General features: G+C 47.5%; 2 protein-coding genes across 4 annotated transcripts in view; one reads left to right on the plus strand and one right to left on the minus strand.

Annotated features, from left to right (window-relative positions):
• Positions 1-22648, minus strand: part of Cyp4f22 (cytochrome P450 family 4 subfamily F member 22) — a 63006-nt gene extending 40358 nt beyond the window's left edge. The window contains exons 1-2 of one of the 3 annotated variants that reach the window (XM_071601652.1): positions 22517-22648; positions 5312-5382 (exon numbers count right to left, since the gene is read on the minus strand). The gene's annotated coding sequence lies outside the window, so the exon portion shown is untranslated. Of the gene's footprint in view, positions 1-2893; positions 2955-5311; positions 5383-22516 lie in introns of those variants that run through there. The other 2 variants (XM_071601659.1, XM_071601663.1) reach the window with 2 other exon arrangements.
• On the plus strand, positions 13647-18471 carry Pglyrp2 (peptidoglycan recognition protein 2). Its single transcript, XM_027932151.3, has 4 exons — positions 13647-13741; positions 14978-15979; positions 17302-17512; positions 18096-18471. The coding sequence occupies exons 1-4, from the start codon at positions 13651-13653 to the stop codon at positions 18463-18465; spliced, it is 1674 nt and encodes a 557-aa protein (XP_027787952.3). The 5' UTR covers positions 13647-13650; the 3' UTR covers positions 18466-18471.
• Positions 22649-22737: the final 89 nt, after the last annotated feature.

A 22737-nucleotide genomic window follows, 5' to 3' on the forward strand; every position in this document is an offset into this window, starting at 1 on the left:
CCAAAGAACAAAACATTGCAGCAGCAAACTCCCTCCCAAGAGGACCTGTCTGCAGTCTCCCCACACTGGCTTCCAGAGGGGTTAAGAAGGTTCTGGAAACTCCTCAAAAATGCTTGCAGGCTGGATCCAGTTGCGTGTGTGACTTTTAACAAGTCATTTCACCCCTCTGAGCCGCAGCTGGCCATTTTTTTGTTTGTTTGTTTGTTTGCTTGATACATTTGAAAATCAAATGCTTAATATAGGCTCCATCTTCTGCCCCTATTATCAAACTCACTCTCCACAAGAGGGCTGTGTGGTAGGGAGTTGGATTCTGATCATTTACAGGCAGAAACACAGAAGCTCAGAATAAGGGAGAAAGTTATCCAAGTTAGAAGTTGAACCTAGATGGGTTGAATTCCAGGGACCATCAGGCCATTTGGGTGGCCAGTCTTAAGACTCTTTTTTTTTTTTTTTGGTGCTGGGGATTGAACCCAGGGCCTTGTGCATGCAAGGCAAGCACTCTACCATCTGAGCTGTCTCCCCAGCCCCCTAAGAATCCTCTTAGCAGTCGACTGGCATTCAGTGGTGGAGCAAACAAGAGCTCCTCTGGTAGTAATTAGCCTCAGATGGGCAAGGGGCCCTCTTTCCTGGCCTCAACATCCTTGTCTGCAAAATGTGGATGTGAAACAGTTTCCACCTAGAATTCTCTTCTCACTGGCTTTGGGAGGCGCCGGAGATCAAGTGTGTGAAAATAAATGGTGGGGTTTTATAGTTCCTCAAAAAGTTAAGCAGTTATCACATGATCCAGCCAAGACGCTCCTAGGTATATATCAAAAAGAATGGAAAGCAAGCACTCAAATAAGTTCGTGTATGCAAGTGGCCATAGCAGTACTACATGCAAAGGACAAAACTGGGAACAATCCAGATGGTCATCAAATGATGAATGGATCATCATTTGATGGATACAATGATGAATGGATACAAATGCCATATACCCTTAGAGTAGGATGTTATTCAGCCATGAAAAGGACTAACGCGCTGATACTGCTCTAACATGATTGAACCTTGGAAACATGATGTCGAGTGACAGCCACGAGACACAACAGGCCACATAATGTGTGACTCCGTTTATATGAAATGTCCAGAACAGGCAAATCCACAGAGACAGATGCAGATTAGTGGTTGCTAGGGGATAGTGGGAGGGGGGGAGCAAGGAGTGGTTGCTTAATGGGTACAGAACTTCCGTTTGGGGTGACGAAAATGTTTTGGAACTAGAGGTGACGATTGCACAACGCCGTGAATGTCCTAAATGCCAATGAATTGTTTGCTTTAAAATGATGACGTTTTATGTCCTATGGATTTCACTTAATAAATAAATAAGCAAATGGTGGAAAGTAGATTTGACGTGCTTTTGTTTCACCGATTCCTTTGCCGCAGCCAGGAGACGGACACATTATGATTCCCATTTTAGAGATGGAAAGGTCAAGGCACAGAGAAAGGGCGTGCTCCAGCCAGGGAGTTGGGAAGTCTGGATTGGATCTGGGGGTCTCCCTGAGCTTAGGCAGATTTTCCTCTCTGGCCAAGAAACCACACAGGTGACAGACACTCACAGGGAAGTCACCACCCTGGGCTATGTGTGACTCAGAGAGAGGGCAGAGAGCGGGACTCAGGATATCGGCCAGCCTGACCCTGACCCAGTAAAGCCCAGCAGAGGCCCAGAGCTGGGGGACTCTCCCTTTATGTAGGCAGAAAAACTTGCAGAGTTTTCACAGCTCCATGCCACCCCTGGGACAAGTGCTCCAAGACCCGCCCTGCCCTGGGGCTGGATCTCAAAGAGCTGTCAGTCTGGATCCTACCAGGTTAGACACAGAGGTCTCCCAACCTCTTAGGGCTAATTAGGGCTGAACTAGAGAAGGGAACCCAGAACTAGGAAAGCCAAGAGCAGGAAGCCAAAAGGCAAAGAGGTTTCCTAGAAAGTGGGATATTGCAGTTGGGTTTTGAAGAATGTATAGGAGTTCGCCAGGTCAAATGAGATTATACTCACATACTTTACTAGTCACGATGCAAAGTTATAGAATCTCTGGGAAGGGGAGATTGGTGATATCTGGCAAAATTATACATGCACTTATCCACATATAGTACTAGTTACCAGTGATTAACTTGCCAAAACAAGAAAAGACTTATGGACAAGACTTTTATAACAATAAAGTATCAAAAGACTGGGGGCGCTGGGGAACATAGCTCAGGGGTAGAGCATGGGCTCAAGGCCCTGGGTTCAATTGCCAGCATTGCCCAAAGAAAGAAAGAAACAGAGTAAATAGTCCACATGACCATCAACAGAAGATAGTTGGATAAACTATGCCACATTTACACTGTGAAGTACTATACAGCTGTAAAACAAACCCAAGACAATCCAACAATTCCATTTCTGGGTACGAACCCAAAAGAATTGAAAGCAAAGGCTCAAAGTGTCTTTGGACACCTATGTTCACAACAGTGTTACTCATAATAGCCAAAGTGTGGAAGCTGCCCAAATACCCATCAATGGGTAAAAGATGTCCTAAACACACACACACACACACACACACACCTTAGAATACGATTTTGCCATGAAAAAGGAAAGAAATTCTGACACATTCTACAGTGTAGATGAAGATATTTTGCTGTGTAAAGTAAGCCCATCACAAAAGAACAAATCCTGTCTGATTCCAGTTCTATGAGGTGCCTAGATTTGTCACATGCACTGATTAGAACAGTGGGTGCCAGGGACCAAAGTAGGCAGATGGGGAGTGATGCTCAGTGGGACAGAGTTTCAGTTTTGCAGGATGGAAACAGCTCTGGCAGTGGATGGTGGTGAATGTGCTCAGTGCTACCGTCCTACTCACTTAAAAAGGTTTAAGATGGTAAATCTTACCTCAGGTGTGTTGTACCACAATGCAAAAAAGCAATGCGGCATCACCTCATGTGAATGGTCCCGTACCTCTAAGTCACATTTGTAGCAGAACTATTTCAGTGATGTTTTTAAACAGGATAGGTCGTGGGTGTGAAGATGAGATAAATTTTGCAATAAAGGCATAAAAATAGCCGGATGTGGTGGTGCACGCCCATAATCCCAGCTGCTAGGGAGGCTGAGGCAGGAGAATCACAAGCCTAAGGCCAGCCTCAGCAACTTACCAAGTCCCTGTCTCTAAATAAAACATAAAAAGGACTGTGGCCAGGTGCAGTGGCACACACCTGTAATCCAAGTGGCTCAGGAGGCTGAGGCAGGAGAATCATGAGTTCAAAGCCAGCCTCAGCAACAGTGAGGTGCTAAGCAACTCAGTGAGACCCTGTCTCTAAATAAAATACAAAAATGGGGTGGGGCTGGGGCTGGGGCTCAGTGGTAGAGTGCATGCTTAGCATATATAGGGTCCTGGGTTCCATCCCCATTACTGACAAAGAAAAATTTTAAACTTTCTGCACTCAAAAAGCAAAAATATTCCCTAAAAGTCAAATGGTTCAGGTTGAAAGAAACTATTTAGGGTGACTTTACAACCACAGTAATTTTTTTAAAAAGAGAGAGAGAGAGAGAAGAGAGAGATTTTTTTAATATTTATTTTTCAGTTTTCAGTGGACACATCTCTATTTTATTTTATGTGGTGCTGAGGATTGAACCCAGCGCCCCGCGCACACCAGGCGAGCATGTTACCACTTGAGCCACATCCCCAGCCCACAACCACAGTAATTTGATGACACATCCCCAGTGGCATATATCCACATGTTCAAAAAGAACCAGAGGGGCTGGGGTTGTAGCTCAGCGGTAGAGCGCTCGCCTTGCATGCTCGAGACCCTGGGTTGGATCCTCAGCACCACATGAAAATAAAGAAGTGAAATAAAGGTATTGTGTCCAACTACAACTAAAAATAAAACAAAAAATAAAAAAAGAACCAGAAAAAATCAAAAACTATTTTCAATACTCATATTGTTTAAGATACTACCTGTGAGCTTTGAGATGGGCGTGTGTGTGTGTGTGTGTGTGTGTGTGTGTGGTGGGATAAAGCAAACGAGTGGTTATGTTGATGCCATTGTACATGTAGCTTTTCAATGTGGGAAAACGAAAACACAGAAATAAGATTTATCAGGTTCAGTAAAAGCCATGCAACCCTGAATATGAATTGCAAGTGTCAGCATCAACCCATGATGTTTATTGTGTTCTAAAAAGTGGGATAAGTGGGGTGGAGGTGTGTCTCGGTGGTGGAGTGCTTGCTTAGCATGCAAGAGACCCTGGGTTCCATCTCTAGCAAGAGGGAGGGACAGAAGGAGAGAAAAGAAGGAGGAGAAGAGAAGAGAGAACTTCCTAAAACTCCAAACCATGTCAGAAGAGCTCAGAAGCCACTTCTAAGAAACTTCCATTGTCCAGAGAAAGCAGAGAATTTGATTATCAGTAATGATAAGAACTGCAATGTACATTTCAACAGTTCAAATATATGGATTCGTAAACATATGGGGAAGGGGATGGAATCTCTTTTACCTTTAGAGGATTTTAAGGAGCTTAATTAATATCTTGAATACTAGCAAAGGAGTCTGGGGTTATAGCTCAGTGGTAGAGCCCCCCACCAAAAAAAGAAAAAAATGGGTGTGTGTGTGTGTGTTGTGGGATAAAGCAAATGAGCGGATGTGTTGATGTCATTGTACATGTAGCAAAGGAAAAGAATCGAGCTTGTGCACAAGGGACTGTTTGCCTTTAGAGAAGTCTTCCAGAGAATAAAGGAGGTAAGAATAATAGCATTTAGGTTGCACTATGTTGTTGCTTCTAATGAATTACTAAATCTTGGCCATGATCATCAACAGATAATATCATAACAAAATACTATCCCTAAAGATGGAGGTTTAGAAGAAATAAGATGGACCACATGAGCAAGAGGACATCTGAGGTGTACTGGCGTGATGGGTGCCTAGAAAGGCTCATTTTACCATTTTCTCTACTTTTTTTTATACTGGGGATTGAACCCAGGGGTGCTTTACTACTGAGCGACACCTCCAACCCTTTTTTATTCTTATTTTATTTTGAGAAAAGAGTCTTCCTAATTTGCTTAGGGCCTCCCTTAATTGCTGAGGCTGGCCTTGAACTTGAGATCTCCCTGCCTCAGCCTCCCGAGTTGTTGGGATTACAGGCATGCACCACTGTACCCAGCTCTGTACTTTTGAATATGTTCGAAATTTTCTATTAAAAAAAAAATGTTTGGGGCCTAGTGCTGTGGCACACACCTGCAGTTCCAGCTAAGGGGGTGCTGAGCAGGTGGACAGGTGCCCCAGATGCAGAAATAATATGTGACCATGAACCTGGACTCACCTAGGGTATGGGAGTGTGGACATCACTTGAGCCCAGGAGTTGGAAGACAGCCTAGGCAATACAGTCAGTCCCTGTTAAAAAAAAAAAAAAAAAAGGTTTAGGGCTGGGGGTGTCCAGAGGGAATGTGTGTGGGTGCAGGGGGACTTCACAGCAGCCAATGTGGGGGCTAAAGGTATTGGGCTGTTCCTTGTATTGTTCTTGTAACTTTCTTGTACATTGAGATTATGTTCAGATTGTGTCCAGAAGAGAAAGCAAGGCGGGGCTCTCTGTTCTCAGAAATGCCCAACAGATAACCAGGGCTTTGTCTCACCTGGCAGGGCCAGTCCTGCACACAGGTGGCTAGAGGCCTGAGGGACCACGAGAGGCCGCATGACATGGTCAAGGCCCTCGGTTCCATGCCCAGCATCCCAAAAATAAATAAATAAATAAAAACACTTTTCCCTGTGTCATTCTCTTGAGGACGCTGGCTGTAACTAGAAGCCTGTGGTACATGGTCAATGTCCCCCCAGCGAGTGCCCACCATGGTCCCACCCACCCCGCACTCATGCCCCTCCACACCACTAAGGACTGAGCTCAGACTATCTGTGCAATATCCTGTGTCCTCAATGACAAAACTCCCTGCTCTCCAGTTCCAGGGCAGGTGCCTGAGAGATTAAATCTCACCTCTGCTCTTCCAGCAAAATAAAACTGATGTCAACTTCTGCCTGCCTGGAGGCAGCGGGGTCAACAGCTTGAACCACAACTTGCTTTTTCCCTTAGGCTGATGGAGTTCGACCAATTTAATGATTTGGCTGCAGCTTCAGACTGGCTCCAAGCCCAGCCCCAAGGCTTCTGCTGGCTGCTGGGGTGCTGGGGGCCAGCAGGGAAGCTCTGCATTTGGACAGATGCCCCAGATGCAGAAATAATATGTGACTATGAACCTAGACTTACCTAGGGTGTGGGAGTGTGGACAAACTAATAATTAAATGGATTATTCCATGGGCTGGACTGAATCTCTGTTGGGGAGGCTGAGGTAGGCAGGGTCAGCAAGAGCTCGGACTGCCACTGTCCCCAACTCCCCACCTGCTAAGCACCATCCCAACCATTGTATGCATGTGACCTCATTCTACCTTATGAGGTTGGTACTGTTCTCCCACTTTAGAGATGGACAAAGTAAGGCCTAGAGATGAAAATGGTGGAGCTGGTGAGCTACAGAGCAAGAATCTGAATCCAGGTGAGCTGGTTCAGCAGGGGTCAACAAACTTCTTGTTATTCTTTTTTTTTTTTTGATTCTGGGCACTCGACCACTGAGCCACATCCGCAGCTGTATTTTGTAGTTTATTTAGAGACAGGGTCTCACTGAGTTGCTAAGTGCCTCACTTTTGTTGAGGCTGCTTCTTGTTATTCTTCCTAAGCATGTGCTCTACCTCTGAGCCAAAACCCCAACAAACTTTTGCTTTTTTTTTGAGATGGGTTGGTTGGTCATGCTGTGTTACTCACATTGAGCTTCAGATCCTCCTGTAGCACATTTTTTTATTAAAAGGCCATATGGTAAATATTTTAGCTTTGTAATTCAGTTCTGGCTATTATAGCATGAAAATAGCCAGAGATAATGTGTAAATGAGTGGGAATTATGTGTTCCAATAAACTAAACCAATTGCATAAACAAATTACAGTCCTTCCATGCAATGGGATATTATGTAGCCATAAAAAAGATAAAAAATGATCCATGCGACAATGTGGAAGAACCTCGAAAACATCTTGCTGCCACTTGCCATAGCACATGCCTATAATCCCAGTTACTAGGGAGGCTGAGGCAGGAAGATTGCAAGTTCAAGGCCACCCTCAGCAACTTAGTGAGGCCCTTTCTCAAAATAAAAATAATAATAAAAAGGACTGGGATGGGGCTCAGTGATTAAGCACCCCAGTGTTCAATCCCTGGTACAAAAAAAAAAAAATGAAGGCAAGTGAAAAAAGCCAGACATAAAAGGTCCCACAGTGACCTGTTCAGAGCAGGTACATCCATAGAGACAGGAAGCAGGTTAGTGGTTGCCAAAGGTTCCAGGAGAAGGGAATGGAGAGGGATTGTTAAAGAGGACAAACGGGGACAGGGTTTTATTTTGGGGTGGTGACAATGTTTTGGAACATCGGTACATGTGATGGTTGCGCAACACTGTGAACACTAAACCACCAATGGGGAGTGGGGAGTTTTCCAAACCCATTAGCCACGAGGCAGATGCTTTCAGAGACAACCACCTAAGATTGCAAGAAAAAGCGTTGCCCCATAAATGACTGCAAACCTGCCTCTAAAGTTGCTTTTTGTTTCAGATGGGGGCTGCCAGATAAACTCACAAGGAGCCGGCAAAAATTATCAGGGCATTCTACCTCACCCCTTTTAGGTGACCTGGAGTAAATTTTGCTCATGATAATACTAAAATCTCCTCCCGAAGGCATTCTCAAACCTGCTGTTTTTGAATGTGTGACATATAAAGAAGCTTGACAAGGAACTGAGCAAGCCCAAGAATGTGCCTGCCTCTACATGCAATGACAAGATTTTGCTGCATGAATATGAATATGTATGAGTTTCCCCATAAAAACCCCTTGCTTTGTTTGCTCGGGGAGACACCACTTTGGGAATTATCCCTTGTGCACTCCTTATTTGCTGCAAGGGATAAACTGTTTTATCTCCTGGTTGTGCTTATCCGCTTTGTACTCACCAAAGAGTGTACCCACTGTGTTCTGTTACATACCCATTAAAAACAAGATGGGAGGGCTGAGGGTGTGGCACAATGCCCTGGCATGCACAGGGTCCTGGGTTCCATCCCCCTTACTGAAAAATAGCAACAATAATAAGATGATGGAGAATAATATCATGAAGTGTTTCGTATAATGGAGAGTTTCATGATATCTTGTTAAGTTAAAAATAAATAAATAAATAAATAAGTTCATGGGTACAGTCAGTTTTGCAAGGTGAAGGATTGGGACAGGAGTTGTAGCTCAGAGATAGAGCAGTTGCCTGGCATGTGCAAGGCTGTGGGTCTAATCCCCGGCGAAGGAAGGAAGGAAGGAAGGAAGGAAGGGAGGGAGGAAAAAAGGGTCTAACCCTAGAGCAGTGGTACATTCCTGTAGGCAGGAAAATTGCAAGTTCAAGGCCAGCCAGGGTAACTTAATAGATCCCATCTCAACATTTAAAAAATCAAAAGACTGGAAATGTAGCTCAGTGGGAAAGTGCTTCTAGCATGCATGAGGCCCTAGCACAGTACTGGGGGGAAAAAAAGTGCAAAGGTGAACTTCACAACAATATGAATGTACTTAACACTGGTGAACTGCACACGTAAGAAGGGTTAAGATGGTCTCAGACTGGTTGGAGGGCCCAGAGCTCTGCCTGTCTGTGCCACCAATGCAATCTCCATAGGAGCTGGCCCCACTCCCTAGCCAGTGGTTATTCTCAAGAGATCCCTGATCTGCCTGCAACCTGAGGGGTCTTGATCTCTCCTAGAAGGTGGACCTCAGAGATGAGAGGGAAACCTGGGGTAGAGGGTGACTCATCATGGGATCCCCAGTCTTTCTGCTGCCACCCAGGCCCAGTCCTGCCCAGGTGCCTTGGTGTGTGGGTGCTTGGATGTGTGTGTACCTGTGCGTGTGTTTCAGAGCCCAGCCCCAAACTGACCTCACAATCTTCCTCCATCAGATTTTACTCAACAAATCCTCCTGGACACCCACTTGGTCCTGAGTCTGTGTTGGGTAATTCTGGGTACCCCCAAAAGACTCAGCATCTCCCACTCTGGGGAAGACAGATCTACACAGAGACTCAAAGCCCTGAAAGACCCCGGCCTGGATCAAAGCGAGGCACCTCAGGCCAGGGAGCCCAGAGGCAATCAGTCATGGAGTCTTCTGGAGGGGATTCTCCTCCAGAAAGTCACAAACCCCAGATAGACCCTAAGAGAAATGGCCACTGCCTGGGACATGTCCTTGGCTCAGATCCAGTGCAGCTTCTCCAATTCTCTTTTTTCAGTGCTGAGGATGGAACCCAGAACCTTCTGCTTGCTAGGCAAGGGCTCTACCACTATGGTATACCCAGAGTTCAAGTTTTAAAAGGAGATTAAGGCTATCCAAACGCAGTGGCGCACGTCTGTAATCCCAGCTTCTCAGGAGGTTAAGACAGGAGGTTGACAAGTTCAAATCCAGCCCCTGCAAAAGCGAGGTGCTAAGTAACTCAGTGAGGCCCTGTCTCTAGATAAAATACAAAATAGGGCTGGGGATGTGGCTCAGTGGTCGAGTGTCCTGAGTTCAATCCCTGGTACCAAAAAAAAAAAAAGGAAATTAGGGCTGCCTGTCTGGCTGGCCCATGAATTTCTGAATTTGCACTGAGGCCAATCTGCAAACTTCTCCCCTTCATAATTACTCTGGCCATGATCACCCCTGGGCTGGTGCTTTGGAAGACCTCAGGGAATAATGAAAACAAGTGTCAGGTTTGGAGCCCTCCCCGTCCCTGGGTTCTAACTGTGTGACCTTTGGCAACTTACATAACCTTTCTGAGCTTCCTTAATGGATAAAATGGGGATAAATGGGTGGTTAGATAAAACCATCAAGGCCCCCCCACAACCCCTGTCAGTGGGGAGACAGAGGAGCAAACCCAGAGTTCTTGATGCTGAATCAAGATTATTCCCAAATTCAGTGGACACAATGAGGAGAGCTCATGTAAGAGCCAGCCCCTCGGCCTCCTGGGTTCCCAAGCCTGGTGGCCATACGGCCAGAACTAGCACAAGATAAGTGAGCTGAAAGATGAAATCAGAATTCCTGATTTTTCCTTTTGTCTCTGGTTCCAATTTATCTCAGCACAGAACTGTAACTGATCCTGTTTTATTTAAAATCTGAATATTTTATTTATCATTGAATCTTTGCATTCACTTTGATCTTTAAAGACATTGCATTCAGAATTTATTTTTCTCAAGAAAATGAGAAGAAAAGTCACAGACAGGGAGAAAATACCAGCAAAAGACAAATATGATAAAGGACTTGTAAGGTCAGGCACCGGTGACCAAAAGGAGGCAGATTAACAGCTGCGGAACAAGGCTTCTTTGAGATTAATTCCCAGGCGAGACCCTCCAGACCGATACAGCGGGTCCAGGAGAGTCGTACCCAGGCTCAGCCGGATTGGAATTTTATTGGGCCTAGGACAGAAAGGGAAGGTTTGGGACAGCAAAGGGAGTTTTTTAGAGGTCCTTGTCCTCCTGGGGTTGGTTGGGGGATCTTGGTGAGATCTTTGTCCTTCCAGGATTGATCAGGAGACTCTGTTGATTGACAGGTGTTGCGGGTTACCTGGTGCTTTGTTCCTTAGCCACCTCAAACCGACCTAACGGGACTGGGATCCAAAATACACCAAGGGCTCTTGAACCTTCACAATAAAAATAAATAAATAAATAAGCAACCTGATTTAAAAATAGGCCAAAGGTCTGGGCAGACCCCCCCCTCTCCAAATATATATATATATATATATATATATATATATATATATATATATGCATATGGAAAGATGCCCCACATAGTGTCATCTGGGAAATGCAAATTTTAAAAATGAGATACTATACATACCTATTAGAAGGGCCAAAATCCAGAACACTGAATGCTGGTGCGGATGGCGATCAAGAGGAACTCCCATTCACTGCTGCAAAATGAGGCAGCCTGGAAATTTCTTTGGAAGACACCTTGGCAGTTTCTTGCAGAAGTAAACATCCTCTTATGCGATCCAGTAATCACTCCCTGTTCCACTCCGAGGAGTTAAAAATTTAAGTACAATTTTGTGTACACTTTGTGCACACCGATGTTTATAGCAACCTCGTTCATTATTGCCAGTGCTTGAAAGCAACCAAAAATCCCTTCAGTAAGTGAACAGACAGTGGTACATCCGAATGATGGAATATTATTCAGCACTTAAAAAGGGAAAGAAAATAAAGTGAGCTGTAGAGTCACGGAAAGACAAGCAGGAACCTTAAATGCAAATGACTCGGTTAAAGAAGCCAGTCTGAAACGGCTACGGGCTGAATGATTCCAACTGTGTGATGTTCTGTAAAAGGCAAAATTGGGGGTTAGATTCTTTTTGTGGGGTTGTTGATTTGTTTGCTTGTTTTGGTACCAGGGATTGAACCCAGAGATGTATAATCACTGAGCCACATCCCCAGTCCAAAAAAGCATGGGGAAAAGAAAATAATTATTGGCTCACGTGGCTTAGGGGGAGGGGAAAATGAATAAATGGAGTACTAGGGATTTTTAGGTCAGTGAAGCACTCAGATTGACATTATGATGTCATATGTGTCATTAGGTTTGTCCAATTTCATAGAAGTCACAACACCAAGAGCAAACCCTGATGTAGACTATGGACTTTGGGTGATGGCAAGTGTCACATTAGTCACCGACTGTAGCAGATGTCCCACTCTGGTGGGAGATGTTGACAGTGGGGGAGGTTGTGCATGTGTGGGAGGGGGTTAGGGGAAACCTCTGTGCCTTCTGCACCATTTTGCTATGAACCTAAAACTTCTTTTTGAAAAATGATTAGTCTTGCTGAGCACAGAGGCACAGGCCTGTACACCCAGTGGCTCCGGAGGCTGAGGCAAGTGGATGGCTAGTTCAAGACCAGTCTGGGCAATGAGAGGGACCTTCTCTCAAAATAAAAAATAAAAAGGGTTTGGGGTATAACTCAGTGGTAAAGCACCCCTGGGTTCAATCCTTAGTAATGGAAAAAAATCATCTTAAAAATTAATTCATCTTGATGACTGAGGTTTTCAACTGCACCCAAGGAAGATGTCTTACCCTAGTACTGTCCCAGGGTGATTTGCAGCCCACATCTTCATTTGGCTGTACCAGGCAGAGCCCTCCCATCCCCCAAATCCTTGAAACATGAGGCTTGGAGGGGGATATTGCTTCTGACTTCCCTGGGGAGTGGACGCCCTTCACTCAATCCCTTAGCCTCCCCACTGTCTGCCCAGCTTTGTGCTGAGTGATGCTGCGTCCCCAGAAAGAGGTTAACTGATAACTGCAGATCCCAGGGGTGACTCCCTGGGGAATTCCAGGCCTGGGTCAGTCTGGGCTTTTCCAGGCCCGCCCAGGGCCTGCCTCATGCTAAATCCCCAGCCTGGTGGGATTCCTAGAAACTCCTAGGGCAGGTTTTGGGGTGGGAAGCAATTTAATTACATATGCAGCAGTTCAACCTCATCAAGCCCGCCCCATCTAAGGGCAGAATAAATGGGAGATGAGCTGATTTGGTAGGACACAGCCATGAGCACCTAGGGAAGAAGAAGGACCCTGCACTGTCAATCCAGGTAAGCCCATAAACTAGCTCCTCAAACAAAACCAGCTCTCAGCTACATCGGGTGTCTTGGGATCAGGGGCTGAACTGGGTAAGAGTTAACATCACCATGATCCCCAGGGCCTTGGAGCAAGCCTCGGGTAAAATAATTCTCAGTTCCTGAACCCATCCTTTGCCTGGGCCCAGACTTGGAGCAGGGGGTCAAGGCCAGCCTGGGCTTCTCGGTGCTTGCTCTAGTTTGTATCTAAAGCATCCCCCCAAAACCCATGTATAGAAGCCTTGGTTCCCAGCCTGTGGCACTACTGGGAAATGGTGGGGCCTCTAAGAGGGGGAACCTAGTGAGAGGAGATCAGGGTCATAGAGCATACCCTGTGGAATACGGGGTCCCTGGCACCTTCTGTCTCTCTTTTTGCTTCCAAGCTGCCACGAGGTGGGCAACTCCCTCTGCCAAGTGCTCCTTCCATGATGGGCTGCCTGGCCACAGGCCCCAGAGCGGTCCTCACTGCTCTGGACAACTGACCATGGACTACACCCTCCAAAACAGAGATCCAAAATAAACCTTTATTCCCCATTAGCTGATGATCTCAGTATTTTGTCACAGTGACAAAAACCTAGTTAGAAAAACCCACTCTCCCAGCACAGCCAGTTTTAGCAGGCAACTGAGAGTCCCTCTGTGGCCAGCAGCAGCCTCAGAGCTGTCATTGCTGGAAGTGGGCAGGGATTGCTGGATTGGCCTCCACTGATCTCTCTCAACATTGGGCAGAGTTTGCAGGAGTCAGAACAACCTGGTCTTCAGGCCTCTCTTGGTAGGGGCCTGGCTTACTGACCCTTAATATCAGCTTGGGAGGGACAGGAAAGGAAGAGCCCTTGGGGCCCAGATGACTTTGATCCAGAACACTCTGCTCCCGTGTCCCCACTGTCTCCCGCTCCAGCTCTGCAAGGGGACAGCCGTGTCATTCACCACTGGACTTTGACAGAGGCCAAAGGCTCTGCTTGGTTGTCCATGCCCATCACCTTCCAGCACTGCCGAGTACTTTGCTGAGGTCAACTGGGTATGTCCCCTGGAAGCTGGAGCCCCAAGATGACAGCCCAGGGTGTCCTCTGGATCCTGCTTGCATTTCTGGTGTGGTCTAAGCCAGGAACAGGTAAGTCAGAGGCACAGACCTACGGCCAGGACTCTCAGCTCTGAAGAAGTATAGGGAGGCCCTTTCTGTATCGGCCCCTGCATGGGGTGAAGCCAAAGAGTACAGGAAGCTCTGGATCTCAAGGATCCTTCAATCTGGCCACTTAGATGTTCCCAACCCACAAGTTAAGATAGGGATAGGGAGAAAGGCCTGGGAACTGGGAAGCAAAAACTAGGAAAAGCTTCCTGGAGGAGAGAATCATAAAACTAGGATTTGGGGTCATGCTGCTGGTCCCCAAGGCATCAAACTAGAACAAAATTACAGAGGAATTACAGAATGGACTATCTGGACAAAATCCAGGATTCTAGACAGCAGAGCATGGGGATTAAAACTCTGGGTTTGGAGCTGGGGTAGAGCTCAGTATTTGAGTGCTTTCCTAGCATGTACAGGCCCTGGGTATGGGGTGAACTTGCTGGTTTCAAATCCTACCTCTGCCACTTCCTAGCTCTGTGACCTTAGGTAGTTAACTTACCTTCTCTACCCTTCAGGCACCTCATCTGTAAAAGGGAGCTAATAAGACCTATCTCATAGCCTTGTGAAGATTAAATGAGTTACATAAGTCACCTCGCGTGGTTCTGGTAAATGTTTAATAAACACTGTTGATTACCCAACAACCCACTCCTAACCCAGCTCTGGGTCAGGTCACCTAGCACTTCTAGTTTCCAAGTTTACCCACCCAAAAAAGGCACATATCCACCTGTTCCTCCCTTGGGCATCTTGGAAGATACCCTTCCCTTAAAAATTCCCTAACTTCAATCTGTTATCCGAGACTGTCCATCTTTCCCTCTAGATATATGGGGACACTCCTGGGTCCTGTATATCGCACTGCCACCACCCTGCCATCAACCACCTTCAATACTCACCTCTTCACTGTCCCCCTTCTGTATTCTAGCACCCTAAGAATCAATCATCACATGGAAGCCAAAGGAATAATCTTAGGATGCCAGCCGGGCTGTATCTCTCTCTTGCTTATAATTTTGCCATAGCTCAACCATGCTCAGAGTCCAAGCCCCTCAACCAGCAGGCAATAGTCTCCGAGCCTCAGTTTCCTCCTCTACATAGAGACAGGGCTGGGAGCCACACTGTCATCATCAGATGGAGCACTAGCATGGGCATTGGGAAGACATGGAACAGCAGGGGACCCTCAGGGACAGGTGAGGCTGGATGGCTGAGCTGATGCACTCTCTCCTCCCACAGCCTCCTTGCCCCTGGTCATGGATTCTGTCATCCAGGTCCTGGCTGAGCTGGAGCAGAAGGCGCCAGTGACGGAAGTCAGTCTAACTGCCTCTGCACGGCTGCTGTCAGCCCAGGACTCTGGTGCCTCCAATCCCCTTCACCACTTCCTGCTTGAGACACCAAGTCACAAAGCTGCTGAACTGGATGCCCACCCACTGAGTCCGGAGCTTCAAGGCCTGATGAAGATGGTGGCCCAACACGAGATACGGGGAGGGCAGGAACACGGGGTGGTGCTGGCCCCCGATGGTTCCACAGTGGCTGTGAAGCCTTTGCTGGCGGGGCTGGAAGCTGGACTGCAGGGGCGCAGGGTTGTCAACTTGCCCTTGGACAGCCAAGCCACCCCTTGGGATGCTGAAGCCACCCCTCCAGGACACAGGGATGCTCCTCCAGAGGGAACCTCTGCAGATGCTGGAGCTGCCTCTTCAGATACTGAAGCCACCTTACCAAATGACAAAGCCAAGTCCCCCACCACTGTGGACCGAATCCTGGCAGTCACCCTCGCAGCAGATCTAGGCCTGACTTTCCTCCAGCCTCCCCAGACCCAGAGCCTTCCAGGCCTGGGGACAGAGGGCTGTTGGGACCAGCTCTCTGACCCCCAGATCTTCACGCTGCTGGACCCCAAGGCATCAATGCTCACCATGGCCTTTCTCAATGGGGCACTGGATGGTGCCCTCCTTGGAGACTACCTGAGCCGAATCCCTGAGCCGCGGCCACCCCTCAGTCACCTGCTGAGCCAATACTATGGAGCAGGGGTGGCTGGAGACCCAGGCTTCCGCAGCAACTTCCGACGGCAGAATGGGGCAGCTCTCACTTCACCCTCCACCTTGGCCCAGCAGGTGTGGGGGACCCTTGTCCTGCTACAGAGACTGAAGCCGGCACGCACCCAGCTGCAAAACGTGAGCCAAGAACAGCTGGCCCAGGTGGCCACCTATGCTGCCAAGGAGTTCACTGAGGCCTTCTTGGGTGAGAAGTTCCCCTACCCTAGTGACCCTCCTCACAGATACAGACACTCCCAGCCCCATGGTCAGGGGGATCTGGGACTAAGGGAGTCTAGAGGCAATGATAAGGGCTCTGGGTTGGGGGCCAGGACTGGTGAGGAAATGCTAAAGTTGGGCTTCAAAGGATGAATAGGAGTTCATCTGATTTTTTTAAAAAAGGAAGAGGACTCTGATACTTTCTGTTACTGAAAAAACAAACACTTGAGATAAAGAAACTTAAAACAAGAATGGTTTATTTTGGCTCACAGTTTTGGGGGTTTCAATGCATGGTGGGTTAACCCATTGTTTCTGGTCTGTAGCAAAGCAGTTCATAATGATAGAAGTATCAAGTGACAGACGAAGCTTCTCTCCTCATGGCAGCTGATAAGCAAAGAGAGACTAGGGACAAGGTTCTCATTATCCCCTTGGAGAGCAGGCCCCCAATGATTTAACTTAATCCCATTAGGCCCCACCTCTAAATATCACCAAGCTGATGACAAGGCTGTTAATACATAGGCCTTTGGGGACATTCCAGATTCAAACAGTAGCAAGGGCATTCCAGGAAATGGGTTCAGCAAATGCATAGAAGTTCAAGTGGGACTTCACCCAGTTTTTCCTGTGCACCTTTAGGTGAGATACTTCACTTCTCTGAACCTATATTCTTAAATAAAGTCTGATAAGCCATTGCAACCTCTTAGATTTGCTGGTTGGTTAAGAAGTAGCACATGCCGGGCATGGTGATGCACTCCTGTTATCCCAGTGTCTTGAGAGACTGAGGCAGGAGGATTTTTGAGTTCAAAGCCAGCCTCAGCAACTTAGGCCCTGAGCAACTTATGGAGACCCTGTCTCCAAACATTAAAAAAAAAAAAAAAAATTGGGGCTAAGAATGTGGCTCAGTGGTTAAGGGCCCCTCGTTTCAATCCCTGGTACTGAAAAAAAAAAAAAAAGAAAGAAAGAAAAAAGAAAAAAAAGAAAGTAGCACACAGTAGGAGCTCAGTAAATGGGTTGAGATTCCCCCCATCCCCGTCAGCATGGCTAACCCTCCCTAGGGTTCAGGGCAAGGCCATCTGGAGAAAGCATCCGACCTTGAGGTCTGAGCTAAAATTCTTGAGCTTTATTCTGAAGTTGATGGGAAACAGTGGGTATCCCTACAAGACCGGAATGCTGTTAGATTTAAAACAGATCCCAGTGACTCTTACTGAATCTGGGAAGATCCTGGAGGGCTGGTCCATATGTGCACTTTAACGAGGCTGCAGGCGACAGGCAGGAAACGCTTGCTGACACCACGTTGGACTCCTTTGCCCACAGGATGCCCAGCCATCCATCCCCGATGTCGCTGGGAAGCGGCACCTTACCGGGGCCGCCCGAAGCCATTGCAGCTGCCGCTTGGGTTCTTATACGTGCATCACACGTACGTGCCAGCGCTACCCTGCACCACCTTCACTGGATGCTCAGCCAACATGCGCTCCATGCAGCGTTTCCACCAGGACACGCGAGGCTGGGATGACATCGGTTACAGGTGAGCTGACCCTTCCCCAAGGCTCCTCCTTCCCCTCCAGACCAGGGGCGGAGCTGTAGATCCAGGATAGAGTGAGTGGGCGGAGCCTGACAGGGTGGAGGAGGAGTTTGCGGTGGGTGGGGCCAAGCCAGAATGGGGGCGTGGTCTAGACTAAGGACGGGGACCTTAACAGAGGTCAGAAACACCTAAACAGTGGGCTGCCTGGATGAGGGGAAAGAACTAGGCCAGGAAGCAGAACCTGGGCGAAGGATGGGCCCCGTGGTAGTGTCTGGGTTTGGAATGGGGCAGTGAAGGCCGAGCCAGAATAAAGCTGCGAATGGGTCAAGAGCTGGACTTGAGGCTAGGGGAAGAGAGTGGAGAAGCGCGGCCAGTGCTGAGAGGGGGATCCAGAGAGCAAGTCAGTTTCCCAGGTGGCACTTGGTGTGGGAGTGGCACTGAGCCGCATAGATTAGGGGCAGTGTGTCTGGGCAGGTCTTGTGGTCAGATGGCCCTTGTCCCTGGGGCAAAATCTCGGGGAGGGTTCAGATGAGGGGCAGAGCCTGGCTCACGCCACATGATACCTCCTTCCCCTTCCCCTCTGAAGTTTTGTGGTGGGCTCCGAAGGCTACGTGTACGAGGGCCGCGGCTGGCACTGGGTGGGCGCGCACACGCTCGGCCACAACTCCCGTGGTTTCGGCGTGGCCTTCGTGGGCAACTACACGGCGACACTGCCCACCGAGGCCGCGCTACGCATGGTGCGCGAAGTGCTGCCGAGTTGCGCGTCACGCGCTGGACTCCTGCAACCAGACTACAAGCTGCTCGGCCACCGCCAGCTCGTGGCCACTGACTGCCCGGGTGACGCGCTCTTTGGTCTGCTGCGCACCTGGCCGCACTTCACCGAGGTAAGTCTGCGCCGCCTGCACTCCTGCAGATGGCCGCCCTTCTGCGTGCACAGACAGCTCAGTGGCCTCTGACCCCTGTCTGTCATCCCCTGCCTCTACAGACCGAACCAGGCTCGGATCTTATTTGCAACCCTATTCTGGCAAGCAAAGCCCAGTCTTCAGTCCCTGCTGGCAACATCCCCTGTCCTGGAACTTCTACCTGTACAATCTCAGCCCAAACCCTGAGCCAGCCACTTTGTTCTTTGCCTAGGCCCCAATATCTCTGCCCTCCCACCATTGCCTGGGCCCTGACCCTGCCAGCGTCCCTCTGCCCTCGCAGCCTCAGCTAGGTGTTTATGACCTAAATCCAAGTCCTAACCTGTCTGCCTGCACAAACTCATCCCAGAAGGCAGACTCTACTGCTCAGGCCTGTAATCCCAACAGCTCAGGAGGCTGAGGCAGGAGGATGGTGAATTCAAAGCCAGCCTCAGCAAAAGCTAGCTTCTGGCTTTCTACCCAAAACTCCTTTGTCTTCACAACCTCTGTCCAGTCTCCAGTTGTCTGTTGCCCAGATAATCTGAGCCCTAGGAAAGCTTGTTCAGCCCCTGAAATCTGGTGAGAACTGGAGCAATCTAGGCCCAGCACAATCTCTGCCTGAAGACCTCATCCCAGTCCCTGACCTCATTCCCTAAAACACTTAATCACTAGCCAGGTGTAGTGGTGCATACCTGTAATACCAGTTACTGGGGAGGCTAAGGCAGGAGGATCCAAGATTCAAGGCCAACCGCAGCAATTTAGCCAGACTATCTCAAAATAAAAATGAAAAGGAATGGGGATATAGCACAATTGTAGAATGTTTGCCTAGCATGCTCAAGGCCCTAGGTTCAATCCTTAGTAGCACAAAACAAACAAACAAACAAACAACAACAACAACAACACACATCTGGACAATCATGCTACTTGTATAACTACCACTCTATTTCATTAAGCTGTTGATCTTTCCATCCTGGCCTGCAATCAGTTTTATATTCACTCCCTCACTTTGAACCCTGATCCTCTCCCATGTCCAAGATCCCAAGGGGAGAGCAGACCCAGCTACAAACAGCCCCAAGAATCATACTCTCCTGTCTTTTCTAGACTGAAAATTAAGAACTACCAGGAGGCCCTTCCAGAGATTCAAGAGGGAGCCACCTCTAATGATCCTGCCAGCCGCCACAGATCTCCAATAAAGACACCATGGAAAGGAAGTTCTTGTTCACACATTGTCTGTGTTTGCATGCATCATCCTGGTTTGACTTTGCCCAGAAGCAGACCCTAAGACAAGAGTGCTGATACAAAGGGCTGGGGATATGGTTCAGTGGTACAGCGCTTGCCTAGCATGTGGGTGGCCCTGGGTTTGATCCCAGCGCTACGAAAAAGAAGGAGAAGGAGAAGGAGAGAGAGAGAGAGAGAGAGAGAGAGAGAGAGAGAGAGAGAAAGAAAGAAAGAAAGAAAGAAAGAAATCTAGTACAAATGGTTGATTGGGGGGTTATCTCAGGACATATCAGTTGCAGAATGAGAAAGCAAAGCAGGGAAGGAGAAGTAACCAGGAAGAGATGTGTTTTCTAGCAAGTTTCCACTGTGAGCAAACAAGGTTTAAGCCCACTGGGGGACAGTGGAGGACACATATCTCAGAGTTATCCCACCCAAGAGGTGAGGGTCATTGACAAAGAGGAAGTATTAATTTGATGGCACTTTTGGAATGCTTGTCCCCTGGGTGAATTAGTCTCAGTTTGCTAGAGAAAATCCTCCAGCAAAAAATGCAGGGTATTGGGAGCTGGGAATGGGGCTGGTGTGCAGTAGAAGAGTAAAGGCCCAGATGATGTGGTGGGACACAGTCTTGACACGTGTACAGTGAGTGGTGTGAGTGTGGTCTGAATGACATGTCTAAGGTGGACATATCTGAGGTGTATGTACACGTGCATAAATACATCCAGCTCCAGAAGAAGGGTCTTTGGCTCTCACTAAAGCCCCCCCCCCCCCCGCCACCTTGATTTAATCACTCCATGTGGCACATGTACCATAACATCACATTGTACTTCACAAATGGATACAATTACAATTTATCAGTTAAAAATAAAGATAGGACCAGGAGTGTAGCTCAGTGTTAGAGCAGTTGCTCAGCATGCATGAGGCCCTGGGTTTGATTCCCAGCACCACAAAATAAATAAATAAAATTTAAAAATAAAAATAATTGCCAGGTATAGTGGTGCATGCCTGTAATCCTCATGATTCAGGAAACTGAGGCAGGAAGATCACAAATGTCAATCTCAACAATTTAGCAAGACGCTGTCTCAAATAAAAAATATTTTAGCCAGGTGTGGTGACACATGCCTATAAGCCCAGAGGCTCGGAAGCCTGAGATAGGAGGATCACGAGTTCAAAGCCAGCCTCAGCAAAAGCGAGGCATTAAGCAACTCAGTGAGACCCTGTCTCTAAATAAAATACAAAATAAGGCTGGGAGGTGGCTCAGGGGTTGAGTGTCCCTGAGTTCAAGCCCCAGTACCCCAAAATAAATAAATATAATATTTTTTAAAGTTTTAACGTAGCTCAGTGGTAAACTCCAGTACCAAAAACTAAAAGTTAATTAATTAATTAAAAATAATTACAAAAAAAAGACCCTCCTGTTCAGAGAGGGCTACAGAGTTTTCAAGGCCCAGTGTGAAATAAAAATATAAGATCTCCTGTTCAAAGTAAGCATTTCAAGATGATGACAGCAAAGTGTTAAACTAAGCATGGGACCTTTCTGTGTCTGGGGTCCTTTGTGACCGTCCAGGACCATATACCCATGGAGTCAGTCCTGTCTTTCCTGCTCCATGGATTCTTTTTTTTTTTTCTTCTTTCTTCAGTACTGGACATTGAACCGAAGACCTCACACATGCTAAACAAATGCTCTACCACTGAGCTGCATTCCCAGCCCTTTTTACTTTGAGATAGGATCTTGCTAATTTGCCTACACTGGCCTTGATGTTGAGACCCTCCACCTCAACCCCCAGAGTTGCTAGGATTACAGGCATGCACTACTATGCCCACCTGCCACTCCATGGATTCTTGTTATCTTTGCCTTTGCACAAACTGTTGCTTTTCCTTGGTATGATCTTCTAATTTCTTTTATGCTTCAGGTTGCAAAGATATCGCAAAGAACAGAGAAGTCCTCCTGAATTTTTCCAGCTCAAAGAGCGTCACTGCTGCTCAGCCTTATTTCCCTCCAAGTCCACCTCACCAGTGAGAAACATCCTCTATTTGCATTCATTATCTGTATCCCCCAATATACTGGGAGCTCCAGGAGAGTAGGAACCAAGTTCATGTAGTTCCCAGTGGCTTCTTCAGTACCTAGCACACAGCAGGCACTCAGGAAACATTTGTCAAATAAACGAAGGCTCGCATGATGAACCTTTTGAAACTGATATTATCATCTTGTACAAATAAGGAAACCGAGGCTCAGACAAAGGAAGTGACTTGTCTGAGGTTACACAGCGAGAGAGGGACCAGCTGGCACTCAAACCCACCCCTGTCCAGCTTCTGGGCCATAGTGATGCTGACTCACTCATTTATCATAACAGCTTTTTTTCTGCCCCCATTTTCAAGTAAACATTTATTGAAGCGTAAGATACAGGACAGTGCACCAAACCATGTAACCTGACGAATTTTCACAACAGAACACACCCAAGTAACCAGCACTGAGCTCAAAAACTAGAACATGTTAAACGTGTGTCACATGAATTTCACTTCCATTTAAGGAACAACAACAACAAAAAATGTCATGGTGGTACACATCTGTAATCAGAGTTACTCTGGAGGTTGAGGCAAGAAAATGGAAAAGTTTGGGGCCAGCCTGGGCAACTTAGCAAAACCCTGTCTCAAATTAAAATTTTAAAAGGTGGGAGGAGCTGGAAGTATAGCTCAGTCACATATCGCTTGCCAAGCATCATGCCAAAGGAAAAAGAGAGAGAGAGAGAGAGAGAGAGAGAGAGAGAGAGAGAGAGAGAGAGAAGACTTTTTCCCATTTCTATAAGGAGATCATGCCAAACATTTTTCCAGTATGAGTGAATCAATCTACACTGGCTAGCATCAGATGAGAACTCTCAGTGCTCCATATCCTTACCAACATTTATTCAGCATGTGCCCATTTTGCAGAGAAGCCAACTGAATTTCAGGGAGAGGAGCATGTGTTGCCTTCCGGTCAGTGAGGGATTCTGGGACCTTCTTGCCAGAAATGTACTCTGCTGCCTTCCCTCTGCCACCTACCCTCCATCCCCGCCCCTGCATCCTGCCCCTTCTGTGCCCTCCCAGCCTGGCTGTGGTGTGGGGTGGGACAGACAGGGT

This window comes from Marmota flaviventris, chromosome 1 (genome assembly GCF_047511675.1).
Source record: "Marmota flaviventris isolate mMarFla1 chromosome 1, mMarFla1.hap1, whole genome shotgun sequence".
Taxonomy (NCBI): Eukaryota; Metazoa; Chordata; class Mammalia; order Rodentia; family Sciuridae; genus Marmota; species Marmota flaviventris.

Bases quoted from the DNA above. Each gene is read 5' to 3' on its own strand.
- Pglyrp2 (XM_027932151.3), top strand. From the start codon at position 13,651: ATGTCCCCTGGAAGCTGGAGCCCCAAGATGACAGCCCAGGGTGTCCTC. The intron at 15,980-17,301 runs GTGAGAAGTTCC...CTTTGCCCACAG, and splicing joins GTTCACTGAGGCCTTCTTGG to GATGCCCAGCCATCCATCCC. The intron at 17,513-18,095 runs GTGAGCTGACCC...TCCCCTCTGAAG, and splicing joins TGGGATGACATCGGTTACAG to TTTTGTGGTGGGCTCCGAAG.